The sequence below is a fragment of the Balaenoptera borealis genome (genome assembly GCF_965194805.1).
Source record: "Balaenoptera borealis genome assembly, chromosome: 11".
Classification (NCBI taxonomy): Eukaryota; Metazoa; Chordata; class Mammalia; order Artiodactyla; family Balaenopteridae; genus Balaenoptera; species Balaenoptera borealis.
The window spans coordinates 46,839,930-46,859,543 of NC_138868.1; the positions used below are offsets into that span (position 1 = coordinate 46,839,930).

The following is a 19,614-nucleotide window of genomic DNA, read 5'->3' on the forward strand; positions in this document are numbered from 1 at the left end:
AACATTTAAGCCAAAGCTATCTCATACTGCAATTCATCTATAGTTCTATATTCTGCCATTCTAATCTGTCTGGAAATTCTCTTCAGACAGAGACCACGTCTCATAACTCTTTGCAGCACCAAAAACTTACACAAATTAAGCCTCAATTAATTGTTTTGATGGGCTCCATTTGAAGAAAAGAGCAAAAACAATATCACCTAACAGAGCAAAGAAAGGACCAACGTAAGGAAATCACAAATCAGAGCTATTATTCAATGTAATAATGTAAGAAATCTAATCTAATCCACTAAAAATATATAAATTCTACTTAATAAGCATTAAGCCTCCCATATGTATATCAGATGCTATGCAGGTGCTGAGAAAACAAACCTTATAATCTAATATGGTAAACAAAACTTTACTATATAAAGGTATTTTTTCCCAAAAGTGAGAATATTTTTATGATTTTACAAAAATAATACATATCATATATATAAAGAGAGATCAACATGTATAAACATATATAATAGTAAGTCCAATAATAAGAACAGAACAAAGAATAAAATAAAATTCACAGACATCCCACAATCCAGCGGCAATCACTTTTAACATTTTGGCACTCATCCTTCCAGACAGCTCTACAAACACAAGTCACACTGCATGAAAGGGATGACAAGACACCTACTGTTCAACAACCTGTTTTTTTCACTGAACAATACGCCATGGGCTCTTTCAGATGAATAAGTATGGATGTACACGTGACATAAAAGTACTTTAAAAATGTTTAGAAATGTGATCATTTAAACAGTTCTTCCAAAATAGTAACTTCCCAATGCTTAACTGTAATTCTTTACAATGAAAGCCTAACACAAGACGGGGAAAATAAGAAACTTTATTCCTGTTCTAAATCAGTGTAAAAGTATAAGTGACTTAGACTCATCTTTGTGATGCAAATTTGTTTTATTTCAAACATGTCAAATTCTAAAGGTGAGGAGAAATAGTGTTATAGGACTCTTACCTGTTTCAGCACATCTAATATAAGCTCATTAAAGACCTCGTTAATTGCCATGGACACTGTCTGCCGATCCATGCCTTTGCTAAACTGTCCATTTCCAATAAGCTCAATCAGTTCCCACACGGAAAGGCCATCTTTACTGTCATCAAAGTTGATTTTATAATTTTCAAATTCTTCTTGTTGCCAACCTCCTCCCATAGCTTCTGTAAGTTTCTTAAGCAGGTATTCAATCTATATAAAGAATTTTTAAAACATTATTTCATAGCAAAAAAATAACTTTTAAACTTAGGTATGTACCTGTGTTACTTACACTGAAAGGTCAATTTAGGAAATATTCTTTTATAGTTCCAAAAGTGTATCTTTCAAGAATCATGATACTACCAGGGAGAAGGGTATGGATAAAATGCCATTGATTCTATATTAAACTAGAATAAGTAATCAAAAACTGGAACCTTTAAGAGTATAGTATATTTGCATACAGAACTAAAGCAAACTGCACACATACTATCATACACAAACTAATTGATGTGATCTGATTACTCTGTTGGATTTCAATATATCAGAATATTAATTTTACTGAACAATAAGCATCTCAAAGTATGTAAAAGTTAGTCACCAATTTATTAATTTTCCACATAAGCCAATTATTTGAAATTAATGCTGCTGCTTCTCATTAGCATGCTGACAATGTTGTAAACAATGGTGAATTCCTAGCCTGGGCCAGAAAAGTCTATTAAATGCCAAAACACATAGCTTTGTATAGAAAAACAGTAGAAAATACTGCACGCATCCTTCCAGACAGCTCTACACACACACACACATCACTTTGCATGAAAGGGATTACAAGACACCTGCTGTCCAACAGCCTGTTTTTTTCAGATGAATGAGTATGGATGTACACGTGACATGAAAGTACTTTAAAAGTGTAAATGAAATAGTAACAGTTGAACAAAACAGTGATGCAATAATACTGAATGAGAATTGATCTCTCTTATCTTCTGGAAAGCCTGGGTATCCTACAGTGCTCTCTCAAACTCAACATGTCCAAAAATGAATGAATCATCTCTACCTTTCAAATGGCTTCTCCTCCAATTATGGATTTCAGTTGGGAACAACACCATTCACCCATGCCAGGACCCTTTTCCCCACTCCCTTACATCAAATCAGTGACAAAATCCTACTGTTTTCACCTCCCTTCTTTAAACCCTGCCTAGCTCCCTATCACCTCAAAGATAAAGGCCAAGCTCCTCTGTGTCCCCTGTGATCACCCCTGCCTACTGTCTCTAACATATTTCCTGCCATGCCCTACTGCAGATTTTACACTCCACCAATAACCACCGTCAACACAGATCCCAAGCATGTTCTGTAAAGGGCTAGCTTGTAAACATTTAAGACTTTCTACATCTCTGGTATATGTTCTTCTTTGTTCAGGTTTTTTTTTTTTTTTAACAACCTTTAAAAATGTAAAAACTATCTTAGCACATGGGCTATACAAAAACAGGCTATGTGGGCTGAATTCACCCAGCAAGCTGTAGTTTGCCAACACCTGCTATAGATTATAAGTAGTCTACCCATTTAACACATTTTTTTATGCTTCTATGCCTTGCCCCATGCTGTCCTATCTAGATTACCTTTCCCCATTTCTCTACCCAGCTAACTGGTATCTGTTCAAATCCTACATTGTCTATAATATTCCCAACTCAAAATAGTCCAAAATGTGGACCAGCAGCATCAGCATCACCTGGAAGCCTGTTGGAAATGAAGAATCTCATACTGCACCGAAGACCCCAAAATCAGAACCTACATTTTAACAAGAACCCCCAGTACTTCCATATGCACATTAAAGTTTCAGAAGCACTGCTCTGGTAAAACTGCTCTGACCCAGGTCAGGTGTTCCTCTTCTGTGCCACTGCACTCAGCATACTGTATTGAAATTATCTCTATACTCATACGCTGCCCCCTGTAGATTTTCTGAAATCCTTGTAGGAGGGACAATGTCCCACTCATCTTTGGATCTCTAGAACTCAGAATCATACATAGAATGTAGTAGAGGTCAATTAATGAAATGGAAATAAACTAAGCTATGTCTCAATTTTCTCATCTATGAAATGGGTATAATAACACCTATCATACAGAACTACTATGGGGATAAAATGGGACGAAAATAGAACACTGTGCACAATGTCTGGCACAGTATGTACTCCATCAATGTTACTTCCTTCTGCACTGAGTAGAATATTATTCAACCATTTGACATTACATTTAAGGCAGACTGGTTCAAGATGGAGGAGTAAAAGGACGTGCACTCACTCCTTCTCGTGAGCGCACTGGAATCATAACTAACTGCTGAACAACCATCGACAGGAAGACACTGGAACTCACCAAAAAAGATACCCCACATCCAAAGACAAAGGAGAAGCTGCAATGAGACAGTAGGAGGGACACAATCACAATAAAATCAAACCCCATAACCGCTGGGTGGGTGACTCACAAACTGGAGAACAATTATACCAGAGAAGTCCACACACTGGAGTGAAGGTTCTGAGCCCCATGTCAGGCTTCCCAACCTGGGGGTTCGGCAACAGGAGGAGGAATTCGCAGAGAATCAGACTTTGAAGGCTAGCGGGATTTGACTGCAGGACTTTGACAGGACTGGGGAAAACAGAGACTCCACTCTTGGAGGGCACACACAAAGTACTGTGCACATCAGGACCCAGGGGAAGGAGCAGTGACCCCACAGGAGACTGAGCCAGACCTACCTGCTAGTGTTGGAGGGTCTCCTGCAAAGGCGGGAGAATAGAATCACTGCTCATCAAAGAAATACACATTAAAATAGAGGGATACTGGGCTTCCCTGGTGGCGCAGCAGTTAAGAATCTGCCTGCCAATGCAGGGGACACGGGATCAAGCCCTGGTCAGGGAAGATCCCACATGCCACAGAGCAACTAAGCCCGGGAGCCACAACTACTGAGCCCACGTGCCGCAACTACAACTACTGAAGCCCGCGTGCCTAGAGCCCGTGCTCTGCAACAATGAGAAGCCCGCACACCGCAACAAAGAGTAGCCCCCGCTCACCGCAACTAGAGAAAGCCCGTGTGTAGCAACGAAGACCCAACGCAGCCAAAAATAAATAATATAAATAAATTAAAGTTTAAAAAAAATAGAGGGATACTGGAGTTCTCCTAAATAGCTGATCATAAAATGTGGTCATTTTTGATGACGTTGAACATCAGGAAACTTTAAGACCTCCGTCATGGGAGGTGGCTGTGTCTCACTATGAGGACAAGGACACTGGCAGCAGAAATTCTGGGAAGTACTCCTTGGCATGAGCCCTCCCAGAGTCCGCCATTAGCCCCTCCAAAGAGCCTGTAGCCTCCAGTGCTGAGTCGCCTCAGGCCAAACAACCAACAGGGAGGGAACCCAGCCCTACCCATCAGCAGACAAGCAGATTAAAGTTTTACAGAGCTCTGCCCACCAGAGCAACACCCAGCTCTACCCACCACAAGTCCCTCCCATCAGGAAGCTTGCACAAGCCTCTTAGATAGCCTCATCCACCAGAGGGCAGACAGCAGAAGCAAGAAGAACTACAATCCTGCAGCCTGTGCAGCAAAAACCACATTCACAGAAAGACAAAATGAAAAGGCAGAGGACTATGCACCAGATGAAGGAACAAGATAAAATCCCAGAAAAACAACTAAACGAAGTGGAGATAGGCAACCTTCCAGAAAAAGAATTCAGAATAATGATAGTGAAGATGATCCAGGACATCGGAAAAAGAATGGAGGCAAAGATCACGAAGTTGCAAGAAATGTTTAACGAAGACCTAGAAGAATTAAAGAACAAACAGAGATGAACAATACAATAACTGAAAAGAAAAATACACTAGAAGGAATCAATAGCAGAATAACTGAGGCAGAATAACGGAAAAGTGACTTGGAAGACAGAATGCTGGAATTCACTGCCATGGAACAGAAAAAAGAAAAAAGAAGAAAAGAAATTAAGACAATCTAAGAGACCTCTGGGACAACATTAAATGCACCAACATTCGCATTATAGGGGCCCCAGAAGGAGAAGAGAGAGAGAAAGGACCCAAGAAAATATTTGAAGAGATTATAGTCAAAAACTTCCCTACCATGGGAAAGGAAATAGCCACCCAAGTCCAGGAAGCACAGAGAGTCCCAGGCAGGATAAACCCAAGGAGAAACACGCCAAGACACATAGTAGTCAAACTGAGAAAAATTAAAAGACAAAGAAAAATTATTAAAAGCAACAAGGGAAAAACAACAAATAAAATACAAGAGAACTCCCATAAGGGTAACAGCTGATTTCTCAGCAGAAACTCTACAAGTCAGAAGGGGGTGGCATGATATATTTAAAGTGATGAAAGGGAAGATGCTACAACCAAGATTACTCTACCTGACAAGGATCTCATTCAGATTTGATGGAGAAATCAAAAGCTTTACAGACAAGCAAAAGCTAAGAGAATTCAGCACCACCAAACCAGCTCTACAGCAAATGCTAAAGGAACTTCTCTAAGTGGGAAACAAAAGACAAGAAAAGGACCTACAAAAAAAACCTCCAAAACAATTAAGAAAATGGTAACAGGAACATACATATCGATAATTACCTTAAATGTGAATGGATTAAATGCTCCAACCAAAAGACACAGGCTCGCTGAATGGATACAGAAACAAGACCCATATATATGCTGTCTGCAAAGGACCCACTTCAGACCTAGGGACACATACAGACTGAAAGTGAGGGGATGGAAAAAGATATTCCATGCAAATGGAAATCAAGAGAAAGCTGGAGTAGCAATACTCATATCAGATAAAATAGACTTTAAAAAAGAATGTTACAAGAGACAAGGAAGGACACCACATAATGATCAAGGGATCAATCCAAGAAGAAAATATAACAATTATAAATATAAATGCACCCAACATAGGAGGACCTCAATACATAAGGCAAATGCTAACAGCTATAAAAGAGGAAATCAACAGTAACACAATAATAGTAGGGGACTTTAACACCACACTTACACTAATGGGCAGATCATCCAGACAGAAAATTAATAAGGAAACACAAGCTTTAAATGACACAAGAGACCAGATAGATTTAATTGACATTTATAGGACATTCCATCCAAAAACAGCAGATTACACTTGCTTCTCAAGTGCACATGGAACATTCTCCAGGATAGATCACATCTTGGGTCACAAATCAAGCCTCAGTAAATTTAAGAAAATTGAAATCATATCAAGCATCTTTTCTGACGACAACGCTATGAGATGAGAAATCAATTACAGGGGAAAAAAAGGTAAAAAACACAAACACATGGAGGCTAAAAATAAGTTACTAAATAGCCAAGAGATCACTGAAGAAATCAAAGAGGAAATCAAAAAATACCTAGAGACAAATGACAATGAAAACACGACGATCCAAAACCTATGGGATGCAGCAAAAGCAGTTCTAAGAGGGAAGTTTAGAGCAATACAATTCTACCTCAAGAAACAAGAAAAATCTCAAATAAACAACCTAACCTTACACCTAAAGGAACTAGAGAAAGAAGAACAAACAAAACCCAAAGTTAGCAGAAGGAAAGAAATCATAAGGATCAGAGCAGAAATAAATGAAACAGAAACAAAGAAACAATAGCAAAGATCAATAAAACTAAAAGGTGGTTCTTTGAGAAGATAAACAAATTTGATAGACCATTAGTCAGACTCATCAAGAAAAAGAGGGGGAGGACTCAAATCAATAAAATTAGAAATGAAAAAGGAGAAGTTACAACGGACACCGCAGAAATACAAAGCCTCCTAAGAGACTACTACAAGCAACTCTATGCCAATAAAACGGACAACCTGGAAGAAATGGACAAATTCTTAGAAAGGTATAACCTTCCAAGACTGAACCAGGAAGAAACAGAAAATATGAACAGACCAATCACAAGTAATGAAATCAAAACTGTGATTAAAAATCTTCCAACAAACAGAAGTCCAGGACCAGATGGCTTCATAGGTGAATTCTATCAAACATTTAGAGAAGAGATAACACCCATCCTTCTCAAAGTCTTCCAAAAAACTGCAGAGGAAGGAACACTCCCAAACTCATTCTATGAGGCCACCATCACCCTGATACCAAAACCAGACAGAGATACTACAAAAAAAGAAAATTACAGACCAATATCACTGATGAATATCGATGCAAAAATCCTCAACAAAATACTAGCAAACAGAATCCAACGTTAAAAGGATCATACACCATGATCAAGTGGGCTTTATCCCAGGGATGCAAGGATTCTTCAATATACGCAAATCAATCAATGTGATACACCATATTAACAAATTGCAGAATAAAAACCATATGATCATCTCAATAGATGCAGAAAAAGTTTTTGACAAAATTCAACACCCATTTATGATAAAAACTCTGCAGAAAGTGGGCATAGAGGGAAACTACCTCAACATAATAAAGGCCATATACGACAAACCCACAGCAAACATCATTCTCAATGGTGAAAAACTGAAAGCATTTCCTCTAAGATCAGGAACGAGACAAGGATGTCCACTCTCACCACTATTATTCAACATAGTTTTGGAAGTCCTAGCTACAGCAATCAGAGAAGAAAAAGAAATAAAAGGAATACAAATTGGAAAAGAAGAAGTAAAACTGTCACTGTTTTGCAGATGACATGATACTATACATAGAGGATCCTAAAAATGCCACCAGAAAACTACTAGAGCTAATCAATGAATTTGGTAAAGTTGCAGGATACAAAATTAATGCACAGAAATCTCTTGCATTCCTACACACTAATGATGAAAAATCTGAAAGAGAAATTATGGAAACACTCCCATTTACCATTGTAACAAAAAGAATAAAATACCTAGGAATAAACCTACCTAGGGAGACAAAAGACCTGTATGCAGAAAACTATAAGACATTGATGAAAGAGATTAAAGATGATACAAACAGATGGAGAGATATACCATGTTCTTGGATTGGAAGAATCAATATTGTGAAAATGACTATACTACCCAAAGCAATCTACAGATTCAATGCAATCCCTATCAAATTACCAATGGCATTTTTCTAGAACAATTCATTTTAAAATTTGTATGGAGACACAAAAGACCCCGAATAGCCAAAGCAGTCTTGAGGGAAAAAAATGGAGCTGGAGGAATCAGACTCCCTGACTTCAGACTATACTACAAAGCTACAGTAATCAAAACAATATGGTACTGGCACAAAAACAGAAACATAGATCAATGGAACAAGATGGAAAGCCCAGAGATAAACCCACGCACCTATGGTCAACTAATCTATGACAAAGGAGGCAAGGATATACAATGGAGAAAAGACAGTCTCTTCAATAAGTGGTGCTGGGAAAACTGGACAGCTACCTGTAAAAGAATGAAATTAGAATACTCCCTAACACCATACACAAAAATAAACTCAAAATGGATTAGAGACCTAAATGTAAGACCGGACACTTTAAAACTCTTAGAGGAAAACATAGGAAGAACACTCTTTGACATAAATCACAGCAAGATCTTTTTTGATCCATTCCTAGAGTAATGGAAATAAAAACAAAAATAAACAAATGGGACCTAATGAAACTTAAAAGCTTTTGCACAGCAAAGGAAACCATAAACAAGATGAAAAGAAAACCCTCAGAATGGGAGAAAATATTTGCAAATGAATCAACAAAGGATTAATCTCCAAAATATATAAACAGCTCATGCAGCTCAATATTAAAGAAACAAACAACCCAATCCAAAAATGGGCAGAAAAGCTGCTCAACATCACTAATTATTAGAGAAATGCAAATCAAAACTACAATGAGGTATCACCTCACACCAGTTAGAATGGGCATCATCAGAAAATCTACAAACAACAAATGCTGGAGAGGGTGCGGAGAAAAGGGAACCCTCTTGCACTGTTGGTGGGAATGTAAATTGATACAGCCACTAAGGAGAACAGTATGGAGGTCCCTTAAGAAACTAAAAATAGAATTACCATATGATCCAGCAATCCCACTACTGCGTATATACCCAGAGAAAACTATAATTCAAAAAGACACATGCACCCCAATGTTCACTGAAGCACTATTTACAATAGGCAGGTCATGGAAGCAACCTAAATGCCCATCAACAGACGAATGGATAAAGAAGATGTGGTACATATATACAATGGAATATTACTCAGCCATAAAAAGGAACGAAATTGAGTCATTTGTTGAGACGTGGACGGATCTAGAGACTGTCATACAAAGTGAAGTAAGTCAGAAAGAGAAAAGCAAATATCGTATATTAATGCATGTATGTGGAACCTAGAAAAATGGTACAGATGAGCCGGTTTGCAGGGCAGAAGTTGAGACACAGATGTAGAGAACGGACATATGGACACCAAGGGGAGAAAACCGTGGTGGGGTAGGGATGGTGGTGTGCTGAATGGGGCGATTGGGATTGACATGTATACACTGATGTGTATAAAATTGATGACTAATAAGAACCTGCAGTATAAACAAACAAACAAACAAAACAACTAATACTAAACTTTCTTTGGGTTATTTGTATGGAAATATGTTAATATAAATGTTTCAGACATGAAATTTCTAAAAATTTCATTACATGAAATTTCTAAAAATCTTATATGTTCTGGTATAATGTTATAAGTCATAATTCCAGTTATTACTTTAAAATGTATATCTCAGAAATAACTAAATTTCCTAGTCAATTGCATTATTATGAACTTTCATCAAATCTTTAACCATGGTCATTTTTAAGTCTTTTGTCATTTACAGACAGTTCTCGGTGTACTCTGATGCTTTTGCAAATATGTTCCTATACAAGGGTTTCATCTTCAAGGAATTCATGGAAAAGACTCTGACAAGTACAGGTTTCTGGTAACTGACTATGCTGCTGAACTGAATGAATAAGCATTTTCAGAACTCTAATGGAAAACTGATGAATTCATAAAAGCGCTAACAAAAGATCAAGATGAAAAAAAAATTAATTACATGGGACTGAGTGAACTGATGAGGATGATTATAATTTTTGTGACTTTCTGTTTCAATAAACAAACAAACAAAAAAAAGACACATGCATCCCAATGTTCATTGCAGCACACTATTTACAATAGCCAGGTCATGGAAGCATCCTAAATGCCCACTGACAGACAAATGGGTAAAGAAGATATGGTACATATATACAATGGAATATTACTCAGCCATAAAAAAGGAACGAAACTGGGTCATTTGTAGAGACGTGGATGGACCTAGAGACTGTCCTACAGAGAGAAGTAAGTCAGAAAGAGAAAAACAAATATCGTATATTAATGCATATATGTGGAATCTAGAAAAATGGTACAGATGAACCAATTTGCAAGGCAGAAATAGAGACACAGATGTAGAGAACAAATGTATGGACACCAAGGGGGGAAAGTGGGGGGGATGGGGGGGATCAACTGGGAGATTGGGATTGACATGTATACACTAATATGTATAAAACAGATAACTAATAAGAACCTGTTGTATAAAAAATAAATAAATAAAATTAAATTTTTAAAAAACAGAAAAAATAAAATTACATTTAAGAAAGCATTTATGAAATAACATTAAGTGAGGAAGAATGCAAAATTAAATTTACCCATGATTTCCACTGCACAAAGGTTATATAAATATTTTGAAAAATACTAGAGCAAAATATTAGAGCCTAATTTGTTACAGATAGGATTGTGAATTAATTTTTTCTTTCTCTTCTTTGCACTTCCAATAATGATTATAATGTCATTTGTGAAATAACATACTTTAACAGAAAAAGAATGCCAACAATAGGAAAAACATGTTTGCAAAGAAATATACATTCGCAAAATATCACAAGGTCAAAAAATATCAAGAGTTCTACTGTAATTTGATGAGATATTATAAGCTCCTCTTGTATGCAGATTATCTAATACCCTAAACCTAGCATACAGTAGGTATTCAACAAATGTTTACTTGCTGGAGAAAAACACACTTAGGTCTTTCCTTTCTCTTGCTGAAGATGTATCATCTGCTCTTTAGCTTATCAGATATTATTTTCTTGGCTTTTAAACAGAAGTAATAGGGATAGGCAGTGGAAAGGAGAAAAAGAAAATTACTAAGAAGAAAAGAAAGGGAAAAGGGAAGGAGAGAACAGGACAGAAAAGAGAAGAAGGAAAAAAGCTTAAAGGCAATAAGACACAAGAGAGAAAAAGTCAATTATATAAATAATTGACCAAAGTAAAATAACTTAGAGGTGTTACCATGCACAGAAATTCAATCTCCCTAAGGCAGCAAAAAGAGGGCCCATGCTGCCTGATCACAACTTGGGATAAAGGTTGTACAGGCACTACTGGAAGTTGTTGGTAGTGAGGCCATGGGTGTGGCCACATGCATGGACAGGATAACAAAAAGTGGGCATGACAAGTCAAGAAACAGGCTTAGCTTTTCCTCACCTACCACTGTGAATGAACCCGTGCCCCTCACACTCTGAGCTTCAATTCCTCATGTATATTGGAATGTCTTTAACATTGTTTCCTGTTAGCAGCAAACTCAGCTCTAGAGGCAGCTTCCCAGGTTCATCCTGAACCTTTCTGAAGGTGCCCTCCCCCAACCCTCCAGAGTTTGTCATCAGCACCCAGCATCTGCTCTGCATTCCCAGTGACTGTTCCAGGCAACTAATCTAGATTCATTTCCTGTTGGCTTTCAACACAGTCATATACTTAACATAACCAAATAACTTAAGGACCTCTTAGTTCATTATATTGGGCCAAGGAGAGACAAACATTCCCATTCTCAGTAACTATTCCACGATACTAAATAATAAATCACGTACTGCTGTGTTAGTCTGAATGGACTGCATCAATTCTAAGAGCTCATTCAGTTTCAGGAAGCAGCTTACTTCCTCCTCCCAAGGCAAGTTGCACCAAAAATAACAAAGAATAAACTTTCAAGCTGCATGTGATTTCTGAGGCCTCTGGCTCCAAAGTTTATTTGTTAGAAGTTGTTTCCCTGTAATCATTGAAGAGGGCCTTTATTAACTTAATAACAATTCAGATTTTATTTCTTAATAAAGGATCTCTTAAAACTATTTCAGGTTTAATATTTAATTGCAAGAAGGCAATTCTTCCAAATAAGCAACAAACATCCTGTTTTGTTCTTGGCTCTGTGGGAAATGAATACTAATGTAAAAACTATACTTTACAGACACACATTTCCATGAACATAATTTGACAAAAATTACAGAACCATCTCAAATGGAGACATGCAATTTCTTGACTTTTGGTACTAAGTCACTTTCACTTAATTTATTCAATATTCTTGATATTGATTGATATTCTGGGTGATGGGAAACTGAGTCAAAAGCAAACTAACCCCACTTAGGTTATTCATGTAACTACCACTGTTACTTATATCTCATATAGTATTAATCGAAGCTGGAGAATGAAATCTTAAGACTTAAAAATATTTTGGACTTAAAATGCAAACCATCATTATGGTAAATGACTTACTGGAAACATAAAAATTACTTTAAATTTATAAAGCCTAAAAACTGTTTTGTAATAATACAAATCAAACTCATTCATGACAAATTAAGACATTATACTTCAAAATTTATTCTTAAATGTACATTTTCATACCTAATTTTATTAAAATCTGTAAGTCTAAAACTCATTCAAAATATAGGTTTTTTTAACGCTATTAAAGTACTTAGGAAGGAAACAAAATCTAACAGAGAATGGGCACCTTAAGAAATGACTCTACTGTTTTTCATAAACTGTGCAACTTTGAATTTGCAGTGCTTGGCAAAGGCCAGGAGATGTGCTAGGAGCTCAATAAATACAAGGCCATATTTTAAACCTTAGGAGGCCGGTTCAGCAGCCAGACAAAGCAGTTCTACATAAATCTGTTTTAATGATCCCTTCTTTCCCCCCACAAGTACTCCTGGCCACAGAGGAATAATCTGTAAAACTAACTCTATTTCTACTTCTAATCAGAAGAATGCTGAGGGAGCTAAGGACATCAAAACAACAGAGTTAAGTCCAAACAATGACATGACAAGGTATGCTACTTGACTATCCTGACAAGTCAAAAAGAGGCCATTCCCGTCTCAAATAAGATTAACTTGTTTAGGAGAGGAGGAAGACATTCCTGTCAGCCTGCAGAGAGGAAGGCAAGCAAGCAGTGAAGTCTTGGCTGCGCTCTGGGTGCATAAAAATAAAGTCATGGCCCACATCAAGTCTTATGTAGGTCCCAGTTTTTCGGCCACCTAGAGCAGAAATCTTTTTTTTTTAAGCTTCTTTTTTTTTAAATTATTTATTTATTTAGTTGTGGCTGTGTTGGGTCTTCGTTTCTGTGCGAGGGCTTTCTCCAGTTGCGGCAAGTGGGGGCCACTCTTCATCGCGGTGCGTGGGCCTCTCACTATCGCGGCCTCTCTTGCCGCGGAGCACAGGCTCCAGACGCACAGGCTCAGCAATTGTGGCTCACGGGCCTAGTCGCTCCGCAGCATGTGGGATCCTCCCAGACCAGGGCTCGAACCCGTGTTCCCTGCATTGGCAGGCAGACTCTCAACCACTGCGCCACCAGGGAAGCCCTTTTTTTTTTTTTTTAATAAATTTATTTATTTATTTATTTTTGGCTGCGTTGGGTTTTCGTTGCTGCGTGCGGGCTTTCTTTAGTTGTGGCGAGCGGGGGCTACTCTTCGTTGTGGTGCGTGGACTTCTCGTTGCGGTGGCTTCTCTTGTTGTGGCGCACGGGCTCTAGGTGTGCGGGCTTCAGTAGTTGTGGCATGTGGGCTCTAGAGCACAGGCTCAGTAGTCGTGGCGCACGGGCTTAGTTGCTCCGCGGCATGTGGGATCTTCCCGCACCAGGGCTCGAACCCGTGCCCCCGCCTTGGTCGGCGGATTCTTAACCACTGCGCCACCAGGGAAGTCCCGAGCATAAATCTTTTGAGTGTCATAGGCAGAGCAGTCAGGAAGCTGATACTGACTGGCTCCCTCCATAGCCTGTGACTCAGTGATAATCTAAAGCTAATGACAAGTCCTCCACATCAAGTAAGAGCTGCTTTGAGGAATATGGTAAGTCTCCTTACAAACTAATTTCTAATTCTGAAATCAGGACAAAGCCACTTTCAAGTCCACCGTGAATATTTTAGGGATGGAAAGAACCGAAAGATCACAGGTAAGAGACCCACCACATCTCCAGTTCTAAAGAAAACGCAAATAAATTTAGAACACTAAGTCTAACTACAAAATGTCTTAGAAGACAATACTGGGGATTTATTAGCACAATTCATCCAAGCAGCAGCTAGGTTTTTCTTTTTTCTTTTTTTGAAAGATTTCCTTATAGTCACTGTTGTAATATAGTTGTTTTTTTTAACATCTTTATTGGAGTATAATTGCTTTACAATGTTGTGTTAGTTTCTGCTATATAACAAAGGGAATCAGCTATATGTATACATATAATCCCAAATTCCCTCCCTCTTGCGTCTCCCTCCCACTCTCCCTAAGCAGCAGCTAGGTTTTAAAAATACCATTAGCATATCTTTTTCTACATCTATCAACATTCTATTCCCTTCTATATGTTTCTGTATTAAGAAAATTTTTGTGGACAAAAATTCCATAGCATGTTTTATTTTTTATTTCCCCTTTCACATACGTGCACAATTACATTATTATTATTATTACTAAGCACTAAGAAACTGTCCCCACCGCTACAGTGAAACTGCCTTTTCCTTGCTTACCAATGACCACCTAATTGTTAAATCCAAGGGCAACTTCTCACTCATTACCCTCTAATTTTTCTATAGAATCTAATGCTAGGAACTACTTTTCTGCTTCTTAGAACTTTTTCTTTCTTTGGCACCCATGACTCAACACTCTCCCAGTTCTCCACCAACCTCACAGATTATCCAATTCTGCTTCCTTTACCAAATCTACTTCCTCCCCCTGCTACAGAAATGGGCCCAAGGTTCTGTCTTCAGCCCTCGCTTCTCCCACTACTGTCTCTTCCTCCCTGATCTAACCTACTCCCATGGCTTCCCTGTCTCTGTCTCCAGCCCTGGCCTCTCACAGCTCTAAACGTACTCTTTCAGTTCAAACAGGACAGCTCCACAAGGATGATCCACTCAAAATGCCAAATGTACCAAACCCATCATCATACATCATATCCCCAATTTGTTCATCACCCTTTCATTCATACACACACACACACACACACACACACACACAATTTAGTGAGCATTTATCATGGAGCCAGACATTAAGTTAAATGCTTCACATACATCAACTATCAGTCCTCACAAGAGTCCAGTGAAGGAAGTAGTGATCCCCATTTTCCAGATAGGGAAACCCAAACAGGGAGATTAAGTAATCTGTTCACAGCCACAGAACTAAAAAGTGGTCAAGTAGGGATTTAAACCAGGCAGTCTGATTTGAAAGACCATGCTTTAAACAACTGTACTATATTACCTCCCAGTCGCCCAGACCTGAAACTTGTCTCTATCTCTGTACAGCCATCATGTTCTAGTTAGAAAGGGCATGTCATTCTTTTTGACTGCCCAGCACCTAACCCCCTTCTTATGTCTGGGGAATTCCCAATATGGAAGCTAAAAACACAATTGGACACTCTCCAGGCCTCCTTTGCAGCTAGCTCATGGCATGTGACCTAGGTCATAACAGTTAGATGCATCATGCCCTGACTGTGATTGAGAAATAGGCACAGAAAACTCTCCATGGTAGCAAGAACAGTTACTTGCAGGAAGATTTGAGCTCCTGGACAGCACCCAGCGTGCAGGGCCAGAGGTGTTCCGTGGTGCAACACGCATTTTCCCTGTGGTTCCTCACTGCATAGCCTCCACACCTGGTTTTTCAGCCATCATAGCCATTCTGTAAGCTACCCAACATCCTTTTTAAAATTCCCTTTTTGGCGTAAATCAGTCAATCCAGCTGTTTCAAAGACTGGCAATTCAGTCAAGCTGGATACCTCACTCATCTCCGACATGCCCTTCCTTTCCTTTCCTGCCTCGTATAACCTTGCCCACTGTTCCCTCCAACCGTAAGTCTTCTCCTCTCCCTTCTCCATTAGTCAAAATTCTTCCGTCTTTTAAGGCTCAGCATAAATGCTACTTTCCCACTAAATATAATAAGTAACATTTAATGAGTACTTTCTAAGGGCCAGGCAGTCTTCTCATGTGATATTCACAAGAGCAGTTAGGAGGCAGATACTAGCATCAGCCTTATTTTACAGTTGAGGAAACTGCAGCAAAAACTGATGAAGTAAATTGCCCAAGGCCACACAGCTAGTGAGCAGTGATGAAGCCAGAATTCAAATCCAAGAAATCTGACTCCAGACTCCTGCTCTTAACCAAGGAACACCAAATTACAGCCCATGAGTCAAATCTACCCCAGCTGCCAAATCTGGCTCTCAGCCTGTTTTTATACACCCTTGCTCCAAGAACCGTTTTTACATTTTTCAGCAGTTGGAGGGGGTAAAATCAAAAGAATAATAATACTTCATGGTCCATTAAAATTATATGAAACTCAAATTTCAACATCCATAAGTAAAAGTTTTATTAAAGCACAGGAACATATTGTCTTGTGGCTGCTTTCACGCTATTAACAGCAGAGTTGAGTAGCTACAACAGAGACAATATGGCCCAGGAAGCCCACAAAACCTCAGATATTTTCTGTCTGGCCCTTTACTGAAAAAGTTTAAGACCCTGCTTTTAACCACTACATTATACTGCCTCTCTTAAAAAGCCTTCCCTGATCCCTGACCTCCCTCAAGCTGGAATAAATCGTTCCCTTCTCTGTATTTGCATGGCATTTGCATCTCTCTTATAACAGGTAGTTTATTTTGCTTTGAATTACTCTTGATTTTTTTCTTTTCCTTGAGCAGACTGCATATTCCTTGAAGGCAGGAAGTCTTCTTTTTCACTTTGTATTCCTCTTATTGCCTCATTTACTGTTGCCAGTCGATAAATCCTTGCTGACTTGAAATAAAATATTGCAGTGTGAACTTTTAAACAGATTTTCCTAATATGAACATGAATCATACAAATAAATCACAGACTAGACTCATGCTGGCAGGATGGATAATAATGGGCACCCTCAATCACTACTGTAGGTATATAAATGGTACAGCCTTTCTGAAGGGCAATTCTGCTTCGTTCATCTCATACCCTGAAAGTGGGCATTTTTTAGGACTTAGAATTCCACTGCTGGAAATTTATCCTAGTGTGCAAAAATGTATGCAATAATATTAGTCATAGGAGCTAACATTTACTGAGTACATATCACGTGCCAGGCACTGAGGTAAGTCATTTATTTTTTCCCCCTAGTCGCAATTTAATTTTTTTTTTTAATTTTAGATTTTTTATTGAGGTAACATTGGTTCATAACATTATATAAGTTTCATGTATACAACACTGTATGTCTACTGCTACATGCACTATAGTGTGCTCACCACCAAAAACTTAGTTTCCAAAAAGTTGACCCTCTGTATCCCTTTCAACCTTCCCAACCCCACTTCCCCTCTGGTTGCCACTATTCTGTTCCCTGTATCTACATGTTTTTGTTTGGTTTGGTTTGTTCGATTATTTTGTTTGTTTATATTCCATATATGCATAAAATCATACAGTATTCCTCATTCTCTGACTAATTTCACTTACTGAACTAAGTCCTTTAAATACAGAGCTTCACAACCCTTAGAATAAACATTTTTATGAGCCCCATTTTATAGATGAGGAAATTAAAACTCAAGAGGTTAAATCATTTGTCCAAAGGTTAGGGGATTGCAAATGACTTTTTTTAAGGGGAGGACTATAGTTGATTAATCTGCATATTATTAGTCTTTTCTAAATTTACTACTGTAATAAGCATGTATTACATGGATCATTTTTTAGGGCAGTAAGAGAGCACAGAATCCTTACTCCTGTATTCCCCCTGTCCCCCCCCCATCCCCCCGCCCCTTGGAAGCTCAGGGAAAATAACCCAGAACAAAACAAGCAAATGTCCTTTTTCATTTACTTTAGAAAGTATGGTTTTACAAAAGTCTCCATCCTTGGGCTTCCCTGGTGGCTCAGTGGTTAAGAATCCACCTGCCAATGCAGGGGACACGGGTTCAAGCCCTGGTCCAGGAAGATCCCACATGCCACGGAGGAACTAAGCCTGTGCACCACAACTACTGAAGCCCGCGTGCCTAGAGCCTGTGCTCCGCAACAAAAGAAGCCACCTCAGTGAGAAGCCCGTGCACCGCAACGAAGAACCAACATAGCCAAAAATAAATAAATAAAATAAATTTAAAAATAAAAAAAAAGTCTCCATCCTTGACTTTGAAACAAGAATAGTTATTTCCTCACATAAATCAGCCTTGGGAACAACATTCTGGATCCTACGTGTTTCCCATATAGCATCACTCAGCCATTTCTTATGGTTTTGCCAATATGTAAGTAGACAGAAAATTATGTTGTGACTTGTACTGAATAAAGACTCTTTGAACATGAGGATGGATTTGTCTATAATTATAGCAGTTTAGAGAGGAAGAGTCCCACCCTGTGTGCAAATCTCCATGGTTATTGCATGACCCTAAATCACTAAGTTTTGGACTTTTTTGGATCCAGGCTTTTTTGCCTCTGATCCAAAAACACTAGTACAGGATCTCCTTCCATGTCTACACTGAAATAACACAAATACTTCCAAGTTAGATCTATTAAATACTAAGATGGCCCTGTAAAACTTCCCAGAGCCACACTTACCTCTTCTGGCACAATAATTAGCGGGTACTTGTCCTCAGATAAAAAGTTGAAAATAACCCATACTTTAAATGCATCGTCTTCTGTAATGAGCAGGAGACTCTTTGCAAGGTTTTTTTTGACACAGAGGGTCCAACACATCCTATTGAATTCAATCTTGTCAAAGTTGTCTTGGACCTAAAAAGGAACGAGGAAAAATTCCAATGAACCAGTCCAAAATAAGCAGCATGTAAACCAAGTAAAACAGAAAGACAAAACCTACTACAGGCTTCTATTTTAATCAATCCAATTAACCAATAACCATTTCCTAAGTAGTTGCTTAGGTACCACACTTTCAAAGGCTCGATTAAGAATGTTATATTGAGGGGGGCTTCCCTGGTGGTGCAGTGGTTGAGAGTCCGCCTGCCAATGCAGGGAACACGGGTTCAAGCCCTGGTCTGGGAAGATCCCACATGCTGCAGAGCAGCTGGGCCTGTGAGCCACAACTACTGAGCCTGCGCGTCTGAAGCCTGTGCTCCGCAACAAGAGAGGTCGCGATAGTGAGAGGCCCACGCACCGTGATGAAGAGTGGCCCCCGCTCGCCGCAACTAGAGAAAGTCCTCGTACAGAAACGAAGACCCAACACAGCCAAAAAAATAAATAAATAAATTTATTTAAAAAAAAAAAAGAATGTTATATTGAGGGACTTCCCTGGTGGTCCAGTGGGTAACACTCTGTGCTCCCAATGCAGGGGGCCCGGGTTCGATCCCTGGTCAGGGAACTAGATTCCACACGCAGGCCGCAACTAAACATGCCACAACGAAGATCCCATGAGCCACAACTAAGACCCGGCACAGCCAAA

At 38.9% G+C, this 19,614-nt stretch overlaps 1 protein-coding gene across 2 annotated transcripts in view; it reads right to left on the reverse strand.

Annotated features, from left to right (window-relative positions):
* The window catches only part of SWAP70 (switching B cell complex subunit SWAP70), a 78,575-nt gene that overhangs the window by 18,913 nt on the left and 40,048 nt on the right, over nt 1-19,614 (reverse strand). For both annotated transcript variants that reach the window (XM_082341546.1, XM_082341547.1), the window contains exons 3-4: nt 18,777-18,950; nt 998-1,225 (exon numbers count right to left, since the gene is read on the reverse strand). In XM_082341546.1, the coding sequence (XP_082197672.1) occupies nt 998-1,225; nt 18,777-18,950 (402 nt within the window). The remainder of the gene's footprint in view (nt 1-997; nt 1,226-18,776; nt 18,951-19,614) is intronic.